This window comes from Mobula birostris, chromosome 21, assembly GCF_030028105.1.
Source record: "Mobula birostris isolate sMobBir1 chromosome 21, sMobBir1.hap1, whole genome shotgun sequence".
NCBI classification, from domain to species: domain Eukaryota; kingdom Metazoa; phylum Chordata; class Chondrichthyes; order Myliobatiformes; family Myliobatidae; genus Mobula; species Mobula birostris.
The window spans coordinates 48136518-48158225 of record NC_092390.1 but is presented as its reverse complement, the minus strand read 5'-3'; the positions used below and the strand labels follow the sequence as shown (position 1 = coordinate 48158225).

The 21708-nt window shown below is 38.6% G+C and overlaps 2 protein-coding genes across 4 annotated transcripts in view; one reads left to right on the top strand and one right to left on the bottom strand.

Moving 5' to 3' along the window:
- The window catches only part of dock1 (dedicator of cytokinesis 1), a 555786-nt gene that overhangs the window by 229026 nt on the left and 305052 nt on the right, over nucleotides 1-21708 (top strand). The window lies entirely within an intron of this gene.
- LOC140185771 (inhibitory synaptic factor 2A) overlaps nucleotides 5613-21708 on the bottom strand; it is a 41517-nt gene continuing 25421 nt past the window's right edge. Inside the window, exon 3 of the mRNA XM_072239410.1 lies at nucleotides 5613-5802. Within this exon, the coding sequence (XP_072095511.1) occupies nucleotides 5613-5802 (190 nt within the window). The remainder of the gene's footprint in view (nucleotides 5803-21708) is intronic.

Below are 21708 nucleotides of genomic sequence, written 5' to 3'. Positions count from 1 at the left end.
AGCTGTTTAAAGTCTTGTAGGATTCAATTGCATTTGCAGCTTCTTAGAATGAAATAGTCTAAGCATCAAGACACAGAAAACATTTGGCATTCATTTATGGTTGTTGAGTAGCATTCACATTGCAGAAACATAAGCAATGGTCATCTTCAATATGCAGGTCACCCACTTTCTCATAATTTAACTGGACTACACACAGGAATGCTGTAATTGCAAGAGCAAATGATTAGCCTTTCCACCTTCTGGTTGGGTGAGGAAAGTTACAGAATGCCCTGAATATGTGCAAACCCATTGATACCCGAGTAGCTTGATAGCATCCTGACAAAGCAGTCTACATAATTGGCACCGAGTCCAGCATCCTGATCATTCACTTAATGGGCTGCCACTATGTTGCAGTGCGTAGCATCTGGAAAAAAATGCATTGCAGTAATACACTAATGTTGCTTTAACAACAGAATTTGTGAACTCTACCTCCTAGAAGTTCATGGGTAGTGAGTGTATGACAAAAAATGCAATCGTTTCACTTTCAGCTACATACTGTGCATATTTAGAAAATATTTATTGTTTCTTCATTGTTATCAGGGCAAAAAAATATGAAAGTCCTTCTATGATAACATTGTGGAAGTATTTTCATGACCTGATATATGATGGTTCAAAGAAAGAGCTCATCTATTGCCAGAAGCACCAGCAACTGTAATGAATTGACAAAAATCAGAACTTGTACCTAATGTATAAATTGCACTTCTGGCAAGCTTTGTATTTATATCACCGAGCTTGAATACACTGCTAGCTATTATGACAACCAGTTCATATAAATAATTTCATGCACCTCTATTCTCTTGACTATAAATAATAGAGGTTATTTCTAGTCAATTCTACCCTAATTCCCATTCAAGAGAAATGGCTAACTTTCATTAGAATAGCTAATGAAAGTGTGATAATATCAGGGCTGAATCAGTTGTTGCTATAATCTGTCCTTGTTTCATTATATTTTTCCCTTGTCAGATAATATTGCTTGATTTCCAGACAGTGCGGGGGTAGACATTCCCCCATCTCCTTCACCATAGTCCTCCTAATTCATATTTCATTTTGGATATCCAAGAGTTACAACTTACCAAGGCTACAGGATGGTCGACAGGAGTAATGGTGAAAAGACCATTATTTGATTTCACATTCATTACTGGCACCTCACTTATCAGCACTGCATGCATCTCTGAGAATATGCCAAAGGTGAAATCAGTAAATCTCCAGAGATTAGTTTCAAGTAATGACATATCAGCCAGTTATTGAGAAAAAGGTATATTTTGAACTCACAATGGGGAAAAGTTACCTTAAGGCTCTGCTCAGAAGAACTTGGAGTGAAGAATTCAAAGAAGCAGTGTACTGACTAAAGTGCATGCATATGTGCAAAAAAAAAGCTTTGTGTATTGGTAGTTCTGCAAGAAAGTCTGCTTTTGAGCTAATCACAGACTTTGCACAGTGTTTCATGCGGAATGAGTCCACCTTTTCCATAGTGATCGTGGTTTATTTCTGTAGACTTAACCATTCTGCCATGGAATCTCTTGCTTGGAACAAGTAAAGGTAATTTACATTCGGGGAGCTTTGATTGCTGTGGATAACAAAGTACTAAAACATACTTCCAGGGCGGAATGGAAATCCAGCAATTTCCTCTGTAACAGATTACTAGGTTTGCTGGTATGATTGCTTGAGAAAAGGCAATAGCAATTTGAGTAACACTTATTATCTCACTATATTGCTGTGTAGTTGACTGTCCACTACCCAGCCTAGATCGCTACTGCCCTGATGTTTTGCACTCCACTATGTCCAGAGTTGGTTAAAGCAATGTAAGGCCATTTGAAGCATAACTGTAAGTTGGCAGTCTTCTTCCTCAATGACGATATGGCCATCAGGGATGCATGTGATACATAGGGGCGCCTTCTTTGGCTGTTGTCATATGCGTGGAATGTGGCATGATTACAAAATATTTTATTTGGAGAATTTGTTGGTTGGTGCTGTTTGCATTTGCTCAAAGGTCAATCGCAGAGAAAAGATAAGATTTGGGATAGATGATGGATAGTTGCAGTTCCTGGTACTTGAATGAGTTTATCCTGGGTGGCTTAGGCAGGAAGGAGTTTCTCTAGTTTCTTTTCTGAGCTGTTCATTCGTTCTGTTTTACCTCACTACTTGCTTGGGTGGGGGAGGGAAGAACTCTTGTGTCTTCCTCCCCCTCCCCCCCCCCCCAACCTTTATTGTATGTAAAAGAGAATTGGAAATTTTGAGAATCATTCTTGAGTCCTTCTGGAGCATCCAGAGGTGGGAAGCAGTATTTTGGCATATCAGTGATACAACTTTGTGCCCAAAGTCATGAACCATGTTCTCACTGGCACTTTAGTTTGTTCACTGGTAGAATAAAAACATCATGACTGTTTTGAGAACATGAGATATAGCTGTCTATACTTGCACATCAGCCAGATGAAGTGGAATCCCTTTGAGTTTTTGGTGGAGCTGATATGGAGCATTTGCAAATAATGTGTGTGTAGTCAATGCTACACTGCTTCATCTAAACCCAGATAAAGCTACGCATTTTTCCCTATCTGCTAGGCTCTGGCAGAAGAATGAAATGTAATTGGCACATTTGGATTTGACATTGCTGGTGCCATTATTGATTGAAAACAATGGAATATTACAAATCTCTTAATTTACACCATTTAGGAAATCAGATATATTAAAATTCATTTCTAAATCCATCTTGCTAATTCATCAATGTTATCTTTGTGATATGTGGTTGCATTGTACGTGTGGCTGTGTTGAGAAGTATATTTCATTGAGTATGTTTGTTGAAACACATATTTGTCCTTTAATTCCTTCCTGAGGTTCAGATAGGAAGGAGAGTTGTCAGAACACTAGATTGAAATGACATTTCTAGAATTCTTTTAGCCAGTACGTTCACCTTCCTTTAGAAGTTTGATTTGATCTGGAGGCTCTCAGCCCAGTCGTTAGTCATGCTATATTCCAAAGGGAAAGCCATCCAATCCATTCAGAAGCAACTTTGAAAACAAGAAAAAAGTGACCTACTAAATTTGTTAACTTGCGCTTGTTACTGATAGCACCTGATATTTACAGTTGACATGCCACCAACCAATATGTAAAGGTGTGGATGATCCCATTAAATAGCGCTGCTGAATTGAAGCTTGGCTGTGAGGCCAAGGAGCAGCAGTGGTTGGTGTATTGATCACCAAAGAAATTGGTATTGGTTTTAAGACAGTGTTTCATGGATTGATGTAATCAAATTTAAGTATTATATACTTCTCGGAAGCTCTCACTACAAGTACACTTCATTGTCCTCCACAATGGCATTTGGTAGATTATCACAGGGCACTTCCATAATAGCGAATATTATGGAGTTCTGTGCACACTTGTAGTATTCACCGGAACATACGTTTTAATTCCTCACCAATCATTAGTGATTGAATAGGAAATATATTTTCAAAGACTGGTTTCTAATTTTTCATGTGATCTCTGTCATGCTAGGGTTTTGTGCCTCCGCAGACACTATGTACATTCTACAGCTAATTTACACCTTGCAGTCTTATTTTTCTAATTTTGAATATTTTAGTATCTTCCCTTTTTTCTAGTCTGAGAGAGGAAAAGTCAGTCTGTATTCCAAATGCTTGGGATGCAACACAAAAAGATAAAGATTGGTTATGTTTCAAATGTCTTTTTTAATAGAGGAAGAATGCAATTATGCAGTTTCGTATTTAGGAAGGTTGAATAAAAATGTTGAGATGTTGGATTTTCTTGTATAATAGCATATAAGAATTTCCTACCTTTTTGGATCAATGCCTTCAACTGTGCAACGATGTGATAAGTCATCTTCCAATGGGGATTTTATGAAATTTGTAAATAACTATTACATTATCTTAAAATTTAGTCACTAACAAATTTAGAAAATTAAAATTGAAAATTGGTAACTGTATATTGAAATTTGAGGTACACTAATATTTGGATCTTGCCCATAAACGTACAGCTCAAATAGTTGATTTGCTCCAGCTTACAAATTTGACTTTAAGAATAATAATTTGCAGAATTTTAAAAGGAATATTAGGAGCAACATGATAGTGTAGTGGTTAGCATGACAGTATTGCAGTGCCAGTGACCTGAGTTTGTATGTTCTCCCTTTGACTATTTGAGTTTCCTTTGGTGCTCTGGTTTCTTTCCACATTCCAAAGACGTACAGGTTACCAGGTTAATTGGTGACATGGGTTTAATTGGGCAACACAGGCGTGTTGGGATGATACGGCCTGTTACTGTCCTGCATCTCTAAATAAAAAATAGAATTACGCTGTTTTTTATAATAGCAAAAAACCTTTGTTAAAATATTATGGTTTTAAGATTTGCTTAAATTAGATTTACTGATTAAAACAATATTGAAGCTTATGTAAAATTAATGGCATTTATTATGATTTACAAAGATGTTAAAATAATTTCATAATGCATTAAATATGAAAGTTCTTTTCATTGTGTTTACAGTTAAACTGTTTCATATTCATTTATGTTGCTTTACAAATATACACTTGTTATGTTAATATTTAACTTCAAATGCTTTAAGCTTGTTAAACAAAATGAAACATTTTTGTAGTGCAAAATACTTATGTGAAAACTTGTGTTTACATATAACAAAAGACACTTCATATTTTCTAATACTCTGTGACATTTAGTAGTTATAATAAAGAGGAAAGAAATCCATATCCTCTACACTGAATTTTTATACAGCTTGTAAAGCCACTATCGTGTTTGCTAATAGTTTATCCCCCACCTTGCCTTTCGATAAGTGCATTCATCTGTGGTTGATATTTCTATTCAATCAAAATTTTGGTTACTATTGAATGAAGATGTTCTTCGTGAAGAAAAAATATATCCTGTGCCAGAGTTATCAACTGGAAATGCTTAAAGACGCATCAGTACTTATACATAAGAGAACACTTAATACTTTTTACAAGGAGAATACATAATAGCAAATTGGAAAAACGTTATGCCTTATTAATGTTGGGTGTGATTTTTTATAAGCAGATTTATTAAGTTATATTTTTGTTTGTAAAGCTTTATAAGAAACATGGTTGATGCTTGCCTGGACATTCCTATTTAAAGAACTGTGCTTTTCCTCCCAAAGTTGCAAAGTGCTTGAAAATCTTAATTTTATACCTTTACGATTTATGAGTGAAACATAAATGTGAAATCCCTGTAAAAGTAAGCTTTTCTCTAATTCTTTGCAGCATTATTTAATGGAAGAAGGTATTCTAGAATATGATATGGCGGATGAACATCAACGGGCCAAATCATATCATTTAAAGGATTAATAATAATTATTTAATAGATTGGAATTGTTACTTTGCTGTCTGTCTGTGAACTGTAAATATAAAAAAAACTTTGTTTCCCTATTATCCATGACATTAGAACTAAAATTTTGAATATTGCATGACTTGAATTAAATGCTGCCTTGAATTGACTGATTTTAAATTTCAGGTAATTGAATATTCAGCTCAGTTTTGAAATAAGTCAAAAAGGGTTCACTTCATATGAATGGAGTTAACATTTAGAAATTTTAATGGGTTTAGTTAAAGAAACCACAGTTTCCATTTCCCGTGCTTTTTTGATTCAGTCTTGCTAGGTTTTTGCTTTTGATAGGCAGATGAACAAAATTCTTGTGAATAAGGCAGGGTTGAAACCTGAGTTTCTTCAGTCGAATGTAGTTTTCTCATAATGGGCTGAAACTTGTCCTCTTGTTGTTTGAAATCCAGTTCAACACTAGGAAATAATAAATGTAATTTTAATCAATTAACTGTTGTTACATCATAATTCATTGTATATTCTAATGAGACATTGTATCCATATGTAAATTTTGCTTGTACAAATTCATTGAAGATTTGTAACGAAGTTAAATTCTTGCTGGCATTAGAAATGAAGTTTCCTTTTCAATTTATTTGGATCATAAGACGATAAGATAGGAGCAGAAGTAGGCCATTCGGCCCATCATATCTGCTCCACCATTCAGTCATGGGCTGATCCAAATCTTCTACTCATTCCCCACTCCTCTGCCTTTTCCCCATACCCTTTGATGCCCTGGCTAATCAAGAACCTTTCTATCTCTGCCTTAAATACACCCAATGACTTGGCCTCCACAGCCGCTCATGGCAACAAATTCCGCAGATTTACCACCCTCTGACTAAAGTAATTTCTCCACATCTCTGTTCTAAATGGACGTCCTTCAATCCTGAAGTCACGCCTTCTTGTCCTGGACCCCCTTACCATAGGAAATAACTTTGCCATATCTAATCTGTTCAGGCCTTTTAACATTCGGAATGTTTCTATGAGATCTCCCCCCTCATTCTCCTGAACTCCAGGGAATACAGCCCAAGAGCTGCCAGATGTTCCTTATGTGGTAACCCTTTCAATCCGGGAATCATTTTCATGAATCCTCTCTGAACCCTCGCCAATGTCAGTATATCCTTTCGAAAATAAGGAGCCCAAAACTGCACAGGGTACTCTTAAGTGTGGTCTCACAAGTGCCTTATAAAGCCTCAACATCACATCCCTGCTCTTATATTCTATACCTCTAGAAATGAATGCCAACATTGCATTTGGCTTTTCACCATGGACTCAGCCTGGAGGTTAACCTTTAGGGTATCCTGCACAAGGACTCACAAGTTCCTTTGCACCTCTGCATTTTAAATTCTCTTCTCATCTAAATAATAGTCTGTCTGTTTATTTCTTCCACCAAAGTGCATGACCATACACTTTCCAACTTTGTTTTTCATTTGCCACTTCATTGCCCATTCCCCTGAACTATCTAACTCTCTCTGCAGGCTCTCTGTTTCTTCAACACTGCCCACTCCTCCACCTATCTTTGTATCATTGGCAAGTTTAGCCACAAATCCATTTAATCCCATAGCCCAAATCATTGACATACATCGTAAAAAGCAGCGGTTCCAACACTGACCCCTGTGGAAATCCACTGGTAACTGGTAGCCAGCCAGAATAGGAACCCTTTATTCCCACTCTCTGTCTTCTGCCGATTGGCTAATGCTCCACCCATGCTACTAACTTCCCCTGTAATTCCATGGGATCTTATATAGCTAAGCAGTCTCATGAGCGGCACCTTGTCAAAGACCTTCTGAAAATCCAGGTACACCACATCTACTGCATCTCCTTTGTCTACCCTGCTTGTAATTTCCTCAAAAATTTGCAGTAGGTTAGTCAGGCAGGATTTTTCTTTCAGGAAACCATGCTGGCTTTGGCCTATTTTGTCACGTGCCTCCAGGTACTCTGTAATCTCATCCCTAACAATCGATTCCAACAACCTCCCAACCACTGATGTCAGGCTAACAGGTTTATAGTTTCCTTTTCTGCTGCCTCCCACTCTTCTTAAATAGCAGATTAACATTTGCAAATTTCCAGTCATCTGGTACAATGCCAGAATCTGTCGATTCTTGAAAGATCATTGTTAATGCCTCCGCAATCTTTCCAGCTACTTCCTGCAGAACCTGTGGGTGTATTCCATCAGGTTCAGGAGATTTATCCACCCTCAGACCATTAAGCTTCCTGAACACCTTCTCAGTCATAATTTTCACTGCACATACTTCAGTTCCCTGACACTCTTGAATGTCTGGTATACTGCAGATGTCTTCCACTGTGAAGACTGATGCAAAATACGCATTCAGTTCCTCTGCTATCTCTGCGTCTCTCATTAAAATATCTCCACCGTCATTTTGTATTGGTCCTACCCTCGACTGTCTTTTACCCTTTATATACTTAAAAAAGCTTTTAGTATCTTCTGTGATATTAGTCACCAGCTTCCTTTCATAATTCATCTTTTCCTTCCTAATAACCTTCTGCAAGTTTTTATAAGCTTCACTATCTTCCCACTGGCTTTGGCTTCATTGTATGCCCTCTCTTTTGCTTTTACTTTGGCTCTGACTTCGCTGGGATATTTTTAATACTGTGCTTTTATTCACTTCAAGAAGAAAGCTTGATATAATTAGGGAAATGCAATTTTGATCAACAATATTAATGTAAAACTTATATTGAATGCTGGTCTCCACTTAGAAAGGTTGGAAATGCTTGTCATTTTATTCGTATTATTGATCTCTAAAGTTTCAACACTTGACTTAATCCATCTAACCCATAGTGAATTAAACACACAATAAAAATAACTAGGATACGCCAAGGCCATGAGATGATTGATCTGTATTACCATACTGCAGATTGGTGGCTGATTGGATTTACTTACTTGGCTTCACTTGCAATCTAGTAATGTATTCATTTTATCCATGAATATACTGAACGATTCAGTATCTGTAGCACTTTGGAGTAGATAATTCTAATGGTTTACTTCTCTAAGAGATCACAGAAACAGCTAATACCCATATACTGAGGCCATGCCCCCTGTTTCTAGACTTGCACATCAAGAAAAATATACACACAGTATTTATTTCCTCAGATCCCTTCAGAATGTTGAAAGACTCATTACATCTTGTTGTCATGAACTCTGGAGAATATAGGCTAAATTTTATTTTATCTTCCTTTGTCTTGAACCAAACTGAAGTCTTCCCAGTTTCCTGTTCTTGAGTTAAGATGCACAGTTTTGCATTTAATGTAACACTACATTTAATTATATTGTAAAATACTCTGCTTTTCTATTTTCCCTACTTGAATATAACTTACCATTTTATCTGAAAGTGCTTTCACTAACCATCTTTTTATTCACGTATTTAAATGTACCCTTTTCCTCTCTATACTCTTTCTATTCCTCTCTGTACTCTTTCTATTGTCCTATTTACTTTCTCATCTATTTTATATCATCAAACACAGTTCACTTGGTCTCATTTCCTAGGTTAGAAATAACTGAGGGTACCTCACCAGCTACAACATGCAAATTGTTTTCTGCTTGTAGCTAATCCTGTATCAATGTAAAGTTAATACTCTCAAATTCAGGAGCCCTTGTGATGCAAATTTTGTGAAAACCTAATGATGCCATTTGAAAATGCAAATACAATGTCTACTGATTGCCATTTATACACTGTATGCAGCTCGTTGCATCCTTCAAAATTCAAATATATTTTAAACTATTTCCCTTTGATAAAGTCATGTTGAGTTAACTGGATCAGGTTTTTTTCAAGTGGTCTATTATTTTCAACGGTTAACAAATGTTCAGGTGACATCTGTTCTCGAATGCTGCTACTTTTCAATTTGCTGGGATCTCTGCAGAACTTAGAAAAAAAATTGGACAATGACAGTCAATTCTTCACTCTCTCTGCAGTCACCTCTTTGAATTTCAGAATGCAGATCCAGAGTTTTCTTCCCCTCAAGCTCATCAGCTGATTTTGTACTTTCTTAAATGATAGTAATTGTATTCGGTTCCTTACTTTATTGTGTTCAATGGCTACTTACTTTCTTGACATTTTTTTATCTTTCTGTATAGGGAGAAATACAATTATGTTTTTAACGTCACTGCTACTTCCTTGTTCCTCAGTATTGAATATGTTGTAATTCTAAACAACCAGTGTTTACTTTTATGATTGTGGCTTTTTAAAAGTCCTCGTAGATTTTGCAACCTAATTACTGCATTTAATGTAAGTTTTCCTATTTTCTCCTTTAGATATACTTTGATTAGTTAAAATCTTCGAGTGCTTATGCCCAGTGCTGTACTTTGCTACTCCTCCTTCCCTCTTTATACAGGCTATCTCCCTCTCAATTTTTAGTCCTGATGCAGGGATTGACCCAAACATTGATAGTTCCTTTCCCCCAGCAGATGCTTCTTGACCTGCTGGATTTCTCCAGCAGTTTGTTGTTTCAGATTGAAGCACTTGCAGTCTCTTGTGTCCTAGCAATTTGATTTCCCTATCCTATGCAATTCAAAGATTGAATCCTCAGTGATTATTGCATCATCTTTGTTTCATGTTTAGCTTATATTATGGGGCTAGAGTTACTACTGCCAGCGTGTTCTTTGCTCTTGAATATTTCTTGTCTGCACCCAAAGTACTGTTCTGCTAGTTTCTCGATCTTTGGAGTTCAGATCCTTGTTCAGTGCTGTCTTAATAGCATTTAAGACCAGAACTGTTCTCTTTTTCTGTTTGCCCTTCTACCAGGTTGTCATCACTTCATCCTTTACCTTTCATTGTCGCGTGAACTTCATGGTGGGACTCTAAATTCAACTATACTGGGCTTGTCGCCACTTTCTTAAGGGAATTTGTGATGTACTTAAAAATTGGTTGTGTAGAACGCAACCACTTTTCCCCTGGTGGAGGATCTCAAGAACAAGGGACATAATCTTAAAATTATCTGCAGATCTTGATGTATGAAATTATAAGAAATACATAATTGATCAAAAAGGTATAATGATGTTCCAGAGCTTTATAGAAGATAGATGCACCACAATACATGTTTTAAGCCATGAAAGTCAGTGCAGTCTCTAGATTCCAGAGTCTGAAAAAAGTCAATAAGTCCGGTGGAGGGAAATCGACTGTTGACATTTTGGAATGAGACTTTCATCAGACCCAGGAGGCAGGTTTTTAGCATCTGCAGTTTCTTGTGTTTGAGGCTTGTTTGTGATTTGATAATCTGTTTTTTTTAAGTCTCTGAAGATATATGTCATTGAAAGAAAACAATAGGTATTTTTCATTTGTAAAATATCTGAATGTAAGACGACAAAATACATTTGAACAGAGGTGAATAAACTAAGCTGTGGTGCAAATGGAAGAAAAACTGCAGATACTCTAAATATTTAATTGGTAATCAGAATCAGGTTTAATATCACTGGGATAGATTGTGAAATTTGTTCTTTTGCTGCAGCAGTATGTTGCAATAAAACTAAGTTACAATAATTATAAGTATATAAAAATAAGAAAATTAAATTAAGTAAGTAGTGCAAAACGAGAGGAAAATGTACTGAAGTAGTGTTCATGGGTTCATTACCAATTCAGAAATCTGATGGCAGAGGGGCAGAAGCTGCTCCTGAAACATTGAGTGTGTGTCTTCAGGCTCCTGTACCAGCACCTTGATTGGAGCAATGAGAAGAGGGTGTGTCCTGTGTGACGGGTGTCCTTAATGACAGATGCCATCTTTTTTGAGGCTTTGTATTTTCAAGGTGTCCTCGATGCTGGCAGGCTAATACCCAGGATGAAGCTGGCAGTTTACAACTTACTGCTGCCTTTTCTGATCCTGTGCAGTGGTCCCTTCATGCGAGATGGTGATGCAACCTGTTAGAATGCTGTCCATGATACATCTGTAGAAAAGGTTAGACTATATCTGCGGGAAGGAAAACAAAACTAATGCTCTAGGTTGAAGACTCTTCTTCAGAACAGTGTCGGACTTCCTTCCCAGTTTTCATGTAGGATCTTTGACTTGAAGTATTTACTCTCTATCTCTTCCCAAGAGGTGGCCTGCTTCTGAATACTTACAACATTTTATGAATTTATATTAAGTGATAGTCATTGGATAATTTCTGGTTAAAATTAAACATGCAATAACTACATTTGATTTTGTGCACTTATCCTGAAGTTAGGTATTTTGTTTTTTTTTCTGCAGCCCTCAGTGCTTAAAAGTGTTTAGTTGAGATCTGGGAAGAAAGGTTCATGGGGTCATAATATGTAGACAAGCCAACTACAGGTGTGGCCATACTAGATCTGATACTTGGTAATGAACTTGGTTAGATGACAGATCTCTCAGTGGGTGAGCATTTGGAACAGTGATCACAACTTTCTGACCTCTAGCATAGCCTGAGAAAGGGATGGGATAGACAGTATGGGAAAGTATTTAATGGGGAGAAGGCAAATTATGATGCTATTAGTCAGGAACTTGGGAGCATAAATTGAGAAAAGATATACTGGAAATGCACAAGGGAAATGTGGAGATTGTTTAGGGCAGTGGTCCTCAAGCACCAGGCCGCGAGCATGTGCTACCGGGCTGCGTGGAAACGATATGATTTGGCGATATGAAATGACATGAGTCAGCTGTACCTTTCCTCGTTCCCTGTCACACACTGTTGAACTTGAACACCCCCCCACACCCCGTCAGCCAGTCCCTCAAGAATATCGTCAATATTAAACCGGTCCGCGGTGTGCAAAAGGTTGGGGACCCCTGGTTTAGGGAGCACTTGTCTGGCGTTGTGGGTAGGTGTGCCTTATTGGGGCTGGGAGAGGGTGGTGGGGTGAAGGAACCATGGTTGACAAAAGATGTGAAACATCTTGCCAAGAGGAAGAGAAATGCATACTTGAGGTTTAGGGAGCACAGATCATTCTGAGCTCGAGAGAGTTACAAGGTAGCCAGGAAGAAGCTTAACAAGGGGCTTATGAGAACTGGAAGGGGACATGAGAAGGGCTTATTGAAGAAAATGAAGGAAACCCCAAGGCCCTCTACATGTACATGAACAGAAAGATGACTAGAATGTGGGTAGGTCCAATTTGAGATAAAAGAGGAAACGTGTTCCTAGAATTGGATGAAGTTGGGGACCTTCTTAATGAATACTTTGCTTCAGTATGCAGCAGTGAGAGGGACCTTTACGAATGTGAGAACAGCATAAAACAAGCTGATATGCTGGAATATGTTGATGTTAAGAAAGAGGACATGTAAGATTTTTGAAAACCATTATGATAGTTAAATCCACAGGGCTGGATAGGATATACTTGTTACTATGGGAATTGAGGTCAGAGATTGGCAATGATCTTTGTATCCTCATTAGCCACAGACTGTAATACTAGAAGATTGGAGGTGGTATACAGTGGCATGCAAAAGTTTGGGCACCCGTATGGGTCCTAGCTATGCCTGCCTTTTTGTTGGCTTTGTGGAACAATCTATGTTCCGTGCCTATTCTGGTATCTGTCCCCCACTTTTCCTTCGCTACATCGATGACTGCATTGGCGCTGCTTCCTGCACGCATGCTGAGCTCGTTGACTTTATTACCTTGGCCTCCAACTTTCACCCTGCCCTCAAGTTTACCTGGTCCATTTCTGACACCTCCCTCCCCTTTCTAGATCTTTCTGTCTCTGTCTCTGGAGACAGCTTATCCACTGATGTCTACTATAAGCCTACTGACTCTCACAGCTATCTGGACTATTCCTCTTCTCACCCTGTCTCTTGCAAAAATGCCATCCCCTTCTCGCAATTCCTCTGTCTCCGCCGTATCTGCTCTCAGGATGAGGCTTTTCATTCCAGGATGAGGGAGATGTCCTCCTTTTTTAAAAAAAGGGACTTCCCTTCCTCCACTATCAACTCTGCTCTCAAACGCATCTCCCCCATTTCACGCATATCTGCTCGCACTCCATCTTCCTGCCACCCCACTAGGAATAGGGTTCCCCTGGTCCTCACCTACCACCTCACCAGCCTCCGGGTCCAACATATTATTCTCAGTAACTTCCGCCACCTCCAATGGGATCCCACCACTAAGCACATCTTTCCCTCCCCGCCTCTCTCTGCTTTCCGCAGGGATTGCTCCCTACGCGACTCCCTTGTCCATTCGTCCCCCCCATCCCTCCCCACTGATCTCCCTCCTGGCACTTATCCTTGTAAGCGGAACAAGTGCTACACATGCCCTTACACTTCCTCCTTTACCACCATTCAGGGCCCCAGACAGCCCTTCCAGGTGAGGTGACACTTCACCTGTGAGTCGGCTGGGGTGATATACTGCGTCTGGTGCTCGCGATGTGGCCTTCTATATATTGGCGAGACCCTGACGCAGACTGGGAGACCGCTTTGCTGAACACCTACGCTCTGTCCGCCAGAGAAAGCAGGATCTCCCAGTGGCCACACATTTTAATTCCACATCCCATTCCCATTCTGACATGTCTATCCACGGCCTCCTCTACTGTAAAGATGGAAGCCACACTCAGGTTGGAGGAACAACACCTTATATTCCGTCTGGGTAGCCTCCAACCTGATGGCATGAACATTGACATCTCTAACTTCCGCTAATGCCCCACCTCCCCCTCGTACCCCATCCGTTATTTATTTTTTTACACACATTCTTTCTCTCTCTCTCCTTTTTCTCCCTCTGTCCCTCTGACTATACCCCTTGCCCATCCTCTGGTTACCCCCCCCCCGTCTTTCTCCCCGGACCTCCTGTCCCATGATCCTCTCATATCCTTTTTGCCAATCACCTGTCCAGCTCTTGGCTCCATCCTTCCCCCTCCTGTCTTCTCCTATCATTTTGGATCTCCCCCTCCCCCTCCCACTTTTAAATCTCTTACTAGCTCTTTCTTCAGTTAGTCCTGACGAAGGGTCTTGGCCTGATACGTCGACTGTACCTCTTCCTAGAGATGCTGCCTGGCCTGCTGCGTTCACCAGCAACTTTGATGTGTTTAGTGTACTATTTTTGTTTTGTACAATGTTAGATTGAAAAAAAGGAAAGGAGCACCATGCAAAAGTTTGGGCACCCCAAGAGATTTGAACTCTCAGATAACTTTTACCAAGGTCTCAGACCTTAACTAGCTTGTTAGGGCTATGGCTTGTTCACAGTCATCGTTATGAAAGGTCAGGTGATGCAAATTTCAAAGCTTTTTCAATATCCTGACTCCTCAAACCTTGACCCAACAATCAGCAGCCATGGGCTCCTCTAAGCAGCTGCCAAGCACTCTGAAAATTAAAATAAATGTTGCCCACAAAGCAGGAGAAGGCTATTAGAAGATAGCAAAGTGTTTTCAGGTAGCCGTTTCCTCAGTTCGTATGTGTTTAAGAAATGGCAGTTCACACGAACGATGGAGCTCAAGTTGAGGTCTGGAAGACCAAGAAAACTTTCCGAGAGAACTGCTTGTAGGATTGCTAGAAAGGCAAATCAAAACCCCCGTTTGACTGCAAAAGACCTTCAGGAAGATTTAGCAGACTCTGGAGTGGTGGTGCACTGTCCTACTGTGCAGCGACACCTGCACAAATATGACCTTCATGGAAGAGTCATCAGAAGAAAACCTTTCCTGTGTCCTCACCACAAAATTCAACTTCAGAAGTTTGCAAAGGAACATCTAAACAAGCCTGATGCATTTTGGAAACAAGTCCTGTGGACTGATGAAGTTAAAATAGAACTTTTTGGCCGTAATGAGCAAAGGTATGTTTGGAGAAAAAAGGGTGCAGAATTTCATGAAAAGAACACCTCTCCAACTGTTAAGCACGGGGGTGGATCGATCATGCTTTGGGCTTGTGTTGCAGCCAGTGGCACAGGGAACATTTTACTGGTAGAGGGAAGAATGAATTCAATTAAATACCAGCAAATCCTGGCAGCAAACATCACACTGTCTGTGGGAAAAAAAAACTGAAGAATAAAAGAGGACGGCTTCTACAACAGAATAATGATCCTAAACACACCTCAAAATCCACAATGGACTACGTCAAGAGACACAAGCTGAAGTTTTTGCCATAGTGCTCACAGTCCCCCGACCTAAAAATAATGGAAAATATGTGGATAGACCTCAAAAGAGCAGTGCATGCAAGATGGCCCAAGAGTCTCACAGAACTAGAAGCCTTTTGCAAGGAAGAATGAGCGAAAATCCACCAAACAAGAATTGAAAGACTCTTAGCTGGCTACAGAAAGCACTTACAAGCTGTGATACTTGCCAAAGGGGTGTTACTAAGTACTGACCATGCAGGGTGCCCAAACTTTTGCTTTGGGCCCTTTTATTTTTTTTGTTATTTTGAAACTGTAAAAGATGGAAATAAAAATGTAATCTTGCTTAAAATATTAAAGAAATTTGTCATCTTTAACTTCATGCCTTTTAAAAATCAGGTCATCTTTTACTCGTTTAGCTATTCACAGTAACAGAAATTTTGACCAGAAGTGCCCTAACTTTCAGGAAAGTTAATGGTGATTATCCTGGGAATTATAGACTAGTGGGTCTTCCGTGGTGGGCCAACTATTAGAGGATTTTTACTGATAGGATTTGCAATTATTTGGAGAAGCCAAATAGTCTGAATTGAGATAGTCAGCAAGCTTTTGTGAGATCCAGGCCGTGCCTCATGAGTGTGATTGAATTCATTGAAGAAGTGTCAAAACAAGCTGATGAAGGTTCAGCTGTGGATATGGATTTTAGTAAGGTATTTGACAAGGTACCTCATTCAGAAAGTCAGGAGGAATAGGCTCAAGCAAAACTGATGGCTTAGATTCAGAATTGTCTTGGCCATAAATGGCAGGGTATGGTTGTAGATGGAGAATGTTCTGTCTGCAGGTTGGTGACCAATGGTGTTCTGAGAGATCTGTTCTGTGACTCCTGTTCTTTGTGATCATTATAAATCACTTGGACGAGGAAATGAAAGGGTGGGTTAGTAGGTTTGCAGATGACACAAGGTTGGTGGTTTTGTGGATAGAGTAGAAGGTTGTTGTAAGTTACAATGGCATATTGATAGGATTCACCTCTGGGTTGAGAAGTGGCAGATAGCATTTAATTCGAGAAAATGAGAGTGATACACTTTGGAAAGTTGAACATTAAGGCAGAGCACAGGGTTAATGGCAGAACTCTTAGCAGTGTAGAGCACCAGCGATCTTGGGGTACGTGTCCATCTATCCCTCAAAGTTGCCTTGCAGTTTGAAAGAGTGGTTAAGAAGGTATATGGTGAGTTGGCCTTCATTAATTGGAGGATTGAGTTCAAGGTAATATTGCAGCTCTATAAAACTGGTTAGATCACACTCGGAATATTATGCTCAGTTCTTCTTTAGAGAAGTTGCAGAGGAGATTTACCAGAGTGCTCCCTGAATTAAGACCATGTCGTATGAGAATGAATGAACTAGGGCTTTTCTCTTTCAAGTGAAGGAAGATGAGAGGTGACTTGGTAGTGGTATGGTTTATAAGCTGAATGGTATAGATAGAGTGGTCAACCAGAGACTTTTTTCCCAAGGCAGTGGGTAATAAGATAGGTCATAATTTTAATGGTGATTTGGCGGGAAGTAAAGGGGTTGCCAGATGTAGGCTTTCTTTGTACAGAGTGGTGGGCGTATGGAATGTGCTGTCAGGGGTGATGGTAGAGGCAAATACATTAGAGACATTTAAGGTAATCAGCCCTCCATTTTTCTTTCATCCATGTGCCTATGTGAAGATTGATCTCAGAGTAGATTCAAAGGTTGGCACAGCATCGTGGACTGAAGGACCTGTACTGTACTGTTCTATGTTCTAATGGTGAACAGTGTGACGTCAAAAGCTCCTGGGTTTTATGCTTCATGATCCCCTAGAAAGGCATGATAAATAAGAATTTATTAACTTTTCCTCTATTAAAATCCTCTTGATCTGTCATTGCAAAAGTTAGCCTCTGTGTATTTCTTGGAAGTTTTGAACCTGTAAAACCAAAGGAATTTTCAGAATGGGAATGTTGAAGATGCTAGACAAAACAAAATTTGGAACTCTCGGTTCAGCCAGTGTCTTTGTAAAGTAAAACATGATTAATATTTTTGGCCTTTGAAGTTTTGTTGGAATATTCAATATATTGAATAATAAACCTTGACAAATTCATAATTCAGTGCACCATATTACCACTTCTGGGGTTTGGTTCACACAGTAGCATTATTTTAAAATATATTTAAGTTAATTTGCATCTAGCTGGAAGCTGTGTCATAAAGTTTTAGTTTGGCTGTGATTTCTTGACCAGCTGTTTTCCATAAAATTATTGTTATTGTTTTGTAATTTCAAGGTTGCCTTGTATATTATCCATATGAGTTCTAGAAATCTATGTATTCAAGTTCACATTTTCTACTGACATAATGTCTTTCAAGTTGAACCATTCTAGGTATTAAGATGCCTTTGTAATGCGCTGAAATGGAGACCATCCTCTTGTTATACTGCAACTGGTTACAGTTGAATGGGAATAACTGATTCCATCATTCACAGGTGATTTTAATAAATCACAGCTGTGGAGAAAGAAAGACATGAATAACAATGTCCCTAACACTGCAACGTTTACAGGATTATAATGAGGTACTGTATGTATGAATGTAATGTAGCTCATAACTTGGGAAACTTTGGAAAAATTATCAACTCTTGTCTTCTACTTGAATCAAGCAAATAATACATTTTGACATAAGTATTTCACACAAACTGCTATACTATTTTTATTTTCATTCTTTCTAACGTGTGAAAGCTTTAGGTGAAGTTGTGGTTAAAATAAGATGGGATCAATTTCTAGGTTTTAATACTTGGTGTCTCTGTTTATAAAGCCCCAAATCCAAACTGATTTATTAATCTCTCTACTACTTTTCAAGATTCATGCACAGATGTCCCAGGTTTCTCAGTTCTTGAATTTACCATTTAAATAATATTGCCTGTCCATATACAGTACTTCCTGTTGAAAACCATTGTCATCAGCTTTACATGTGCCAAGCCTGTGTAGTACCTTGTAGTCTAATATATCCTCATATATTTCTACCCTTTCACATTTTAAAACACCAGTGTTCTTCATATATATACAGTTGAAGTCAGAAGTTTACATACACTTTAGGCAAAACATTTAAACTCAGTTTTTCACAATTCCTGACATTTAATCCTAGAAAATATTCCCTGTCTTAGGTCAGTTAGCATGATTTTAAGAATGTGAAATGTCAGAATAATAGTAGAGAGGATAATTTATTTCAGCTTTTATTTCTTTCATCATTTTCCCAGTGGGTCAGAAGTTTACATACACTTTGTTAGTATTTGGTAGCATTGCCTTTAAATTGTTTAACTTGGGTCAAATGTTTTGGGTATCCTTCCACAAGCTTCTCACAATAAGTTGCCGGAATTTTGTTCCATTTCTCCAGACAGAACTGGTGTAACTGAGTCAGGTTTGTAGGCCTCCTTGTTTGCACATGCTTTTTCAGTTCTGCCCACAAACTTTCTATCAGATTGAGGTCAGAGCTTTGTGATGGCCACTCCAATACCTTGACTTTGTTGTCCTTAAGCAATTTTGCCACAACTTTGGAAGTATGCTTGGGGTCATTGTCCATTTGGAAGACCCATTTGCGACTGAGTTTTAACTTCCTGGCTGATGTCTTGAGATGTTGATTGAATATATCCACATAATTTTCCTTCCTCATTATGCCATCTATTTTGTGAAGTGCACCAGTCCTTCCTGCAGCAAAGCACCCCCACAACATGATGCTGCCACCCCCATGCTTCACAGTTGGGATGGTGTTCTTTGGCTTGCAAGCCTCACCCTTTTTCCTCCAAACATAATGATGGTCATTATGGCCAAACAGTACAATTTTTGTTTCATCAGACCAGAGGACATTTCTCCAAAAGTAAGATCTTTGTCCCCATGTACACTTGCAAATTGTAGTCTGGCTTTTTTATGGCGGTTTTGGAGCAGTGGCTTCTTCCTTGCTGAGCAGCCTTTCAGGTTATGTCGATTATAGGGCTCGTTTTACTGTGGATATAGGTACTGTCTACCTGTTTCCTCCAGCATCTTCACAAGGTCCTTAGCTGTTGTTCTGGGATTGATTTGCACTTTTCGTGCCAAAGCACGTTCATCTCTAGGAGACAGAATGTGTCTCCTTCCTGAACGGTATGACGACTGCGTGGTCTTATGGTGTTTACACTAGGTACTATTGTTTGTACAGATGAACGTGTTAGCTTCAGGCGTTTGGAAATTGCTCCCAAGGATGAACCAGACTTGACATCATTTTCTGACCTCAATCTGATAGAAAGTTTGTGGGCAGAACTGAAAAAGCATGTGCGAGTATGGAGGCCTACAAACCTGACTGAGTTTCACCAGTTCTGTCTGGAGGAATGGAACAAAATTCCAGCAACTTACTGTGAGAAGCTTGTAGAAGGCTACCCAAAATGTTTGACCCAAATTAAACAATTTAAAGGCAATGCGACCAAATACTAACAAAGTGTATGTAAACTTCTGACCCACTGGGAAAATGATGAAAGAAATAAAAGCTGAAATAAATTATCCTCTCTACTATTATTCTGACATTTCACGTTCTTAAAATAGTGACCCTAACTGACCTAAGACAGGGAACGTTTTCTAGGATTAAATGTCAGGAATTGTGAAAGACGAGGTTAAATGTATTTGGCTAAGGTGTATGTAAACTTCTGACTTCAACTGTAAGCATTTGAAAGAATGAGCACTGGATACATCACTCTCCGGCAGGGGAAGAAATGCACCGGGATGCCATTTTTGACCCTTAGTTGATATTGTTAAAAAACCTGTTTTGTACCAAGGGTTTTGATTTTGCTAACAAGGACAATGCTTGACGTTTTATCAAATCTTGAGCTTTATGAGATCATATATGTAATGTTAATTACTATTCCTCATTAACTTATTTGTTATTACATCAATTTTTAAATTGATTAAATATGATTCGCCCTGAAATGTCTGCACTGACTGCTAATAGTGTTGACCTGATTTCTTCTCAATGTGCTCAACGTTGCTTTATAAATATTTAAATGTTTACTTTTGATGACAGCTTTGTGCATGTGTGCATTAATCTTCCTCTTAAAGTGGCATCTGAATTTTCAGTTTGGATCACAAAATTTGGCTAATAATCTCATCTATTTGTTACACTTTTACATTGCATCATTAATTTAGTAAAAAATCCATATTAATTATTAAAACAAAATTTGACACAGGTTTGAAAAGAAGATGTTGTGATGGGTAGTCAACAGATTTGTCATAGAAACAAGTTTTGTCAGAGAAACATTTGTTTCTAAAGTATCTCAGAGTAGGTGACAGAGATATTATAGAGAGACTTGAAGAAAAGATTCCACAGTTCAGGGTTGAGTCAGTTGAAGGTGTGGCTTTGATGATGATGCACTGAAAATAGATGTGCAGTACGGAATATGCTAATGAGCTGGAGGAAGCAGTAGGATGGAAATGACCGTGAACATGTGGGAATTTTAATACAAGATGAAAAGTAAAATAGGGACACTGATGTACTTGAGGGTGGGGTGGGGTGGGGTGGGGAAATGGGTAGCAGTGAGTAGGAGTGATAAATGACCAAGATGGAGAAAGGGCACACATGGATAATGAAGAGATTAAGTTTATGGAGAGTAAAGTGAGGGGTGAAAAATAAGATGTGGACAGCCAAATCAAAACATGCTTAATAACTCCTAAGTACTATGGCCATATCTTATGAGATGTAGATGATGTACTATATGCATATCAGTATATAGAATTTTTTGAAGTATTTATTTGTGAACTAACTTTATAATTTCAGTCCTGGGTGCTTTGCAAACTGACGATAATGCTAATTTTGTTTCTGACAAGTAGTTCCGCTTTTGAAGTTCACAAGGTCTTAATGCCTAAATTTACAGGAATACCAGAAACAGTGATTGCTTTAAATTCATTAAAGAATGACAGGAAAAATATTCATGGTATTTAAGGTCAAAATCCATATTGGTTATTAAATTGACCTAATATCAATTTGTTTAAAGTATTGAAAACACCCTACTACATTTTACAATAGAAATAATGATGGGATAATTCACATGATGGACTATGAGAAAAGGCTATTCAGTCTACACTACATTACTTTGCTTGATTTTGTCATCATTGCCATACATTCTTTCAGTAGTGGACTCTGAATTATAATAATTGAGTGCATAGACTTTTTTCCCTATTATTTCCACCTCTTATGCCTTTAAAACATAAATCTGTTTTCTGCTCATTAAACCTTCTACTAGTAGAAACAGTTTCCTAATATATACCAAAATGTTCATAATTCTTAAGGCTTCTCATGCATTACTTCTTACTTAAACTGTACTT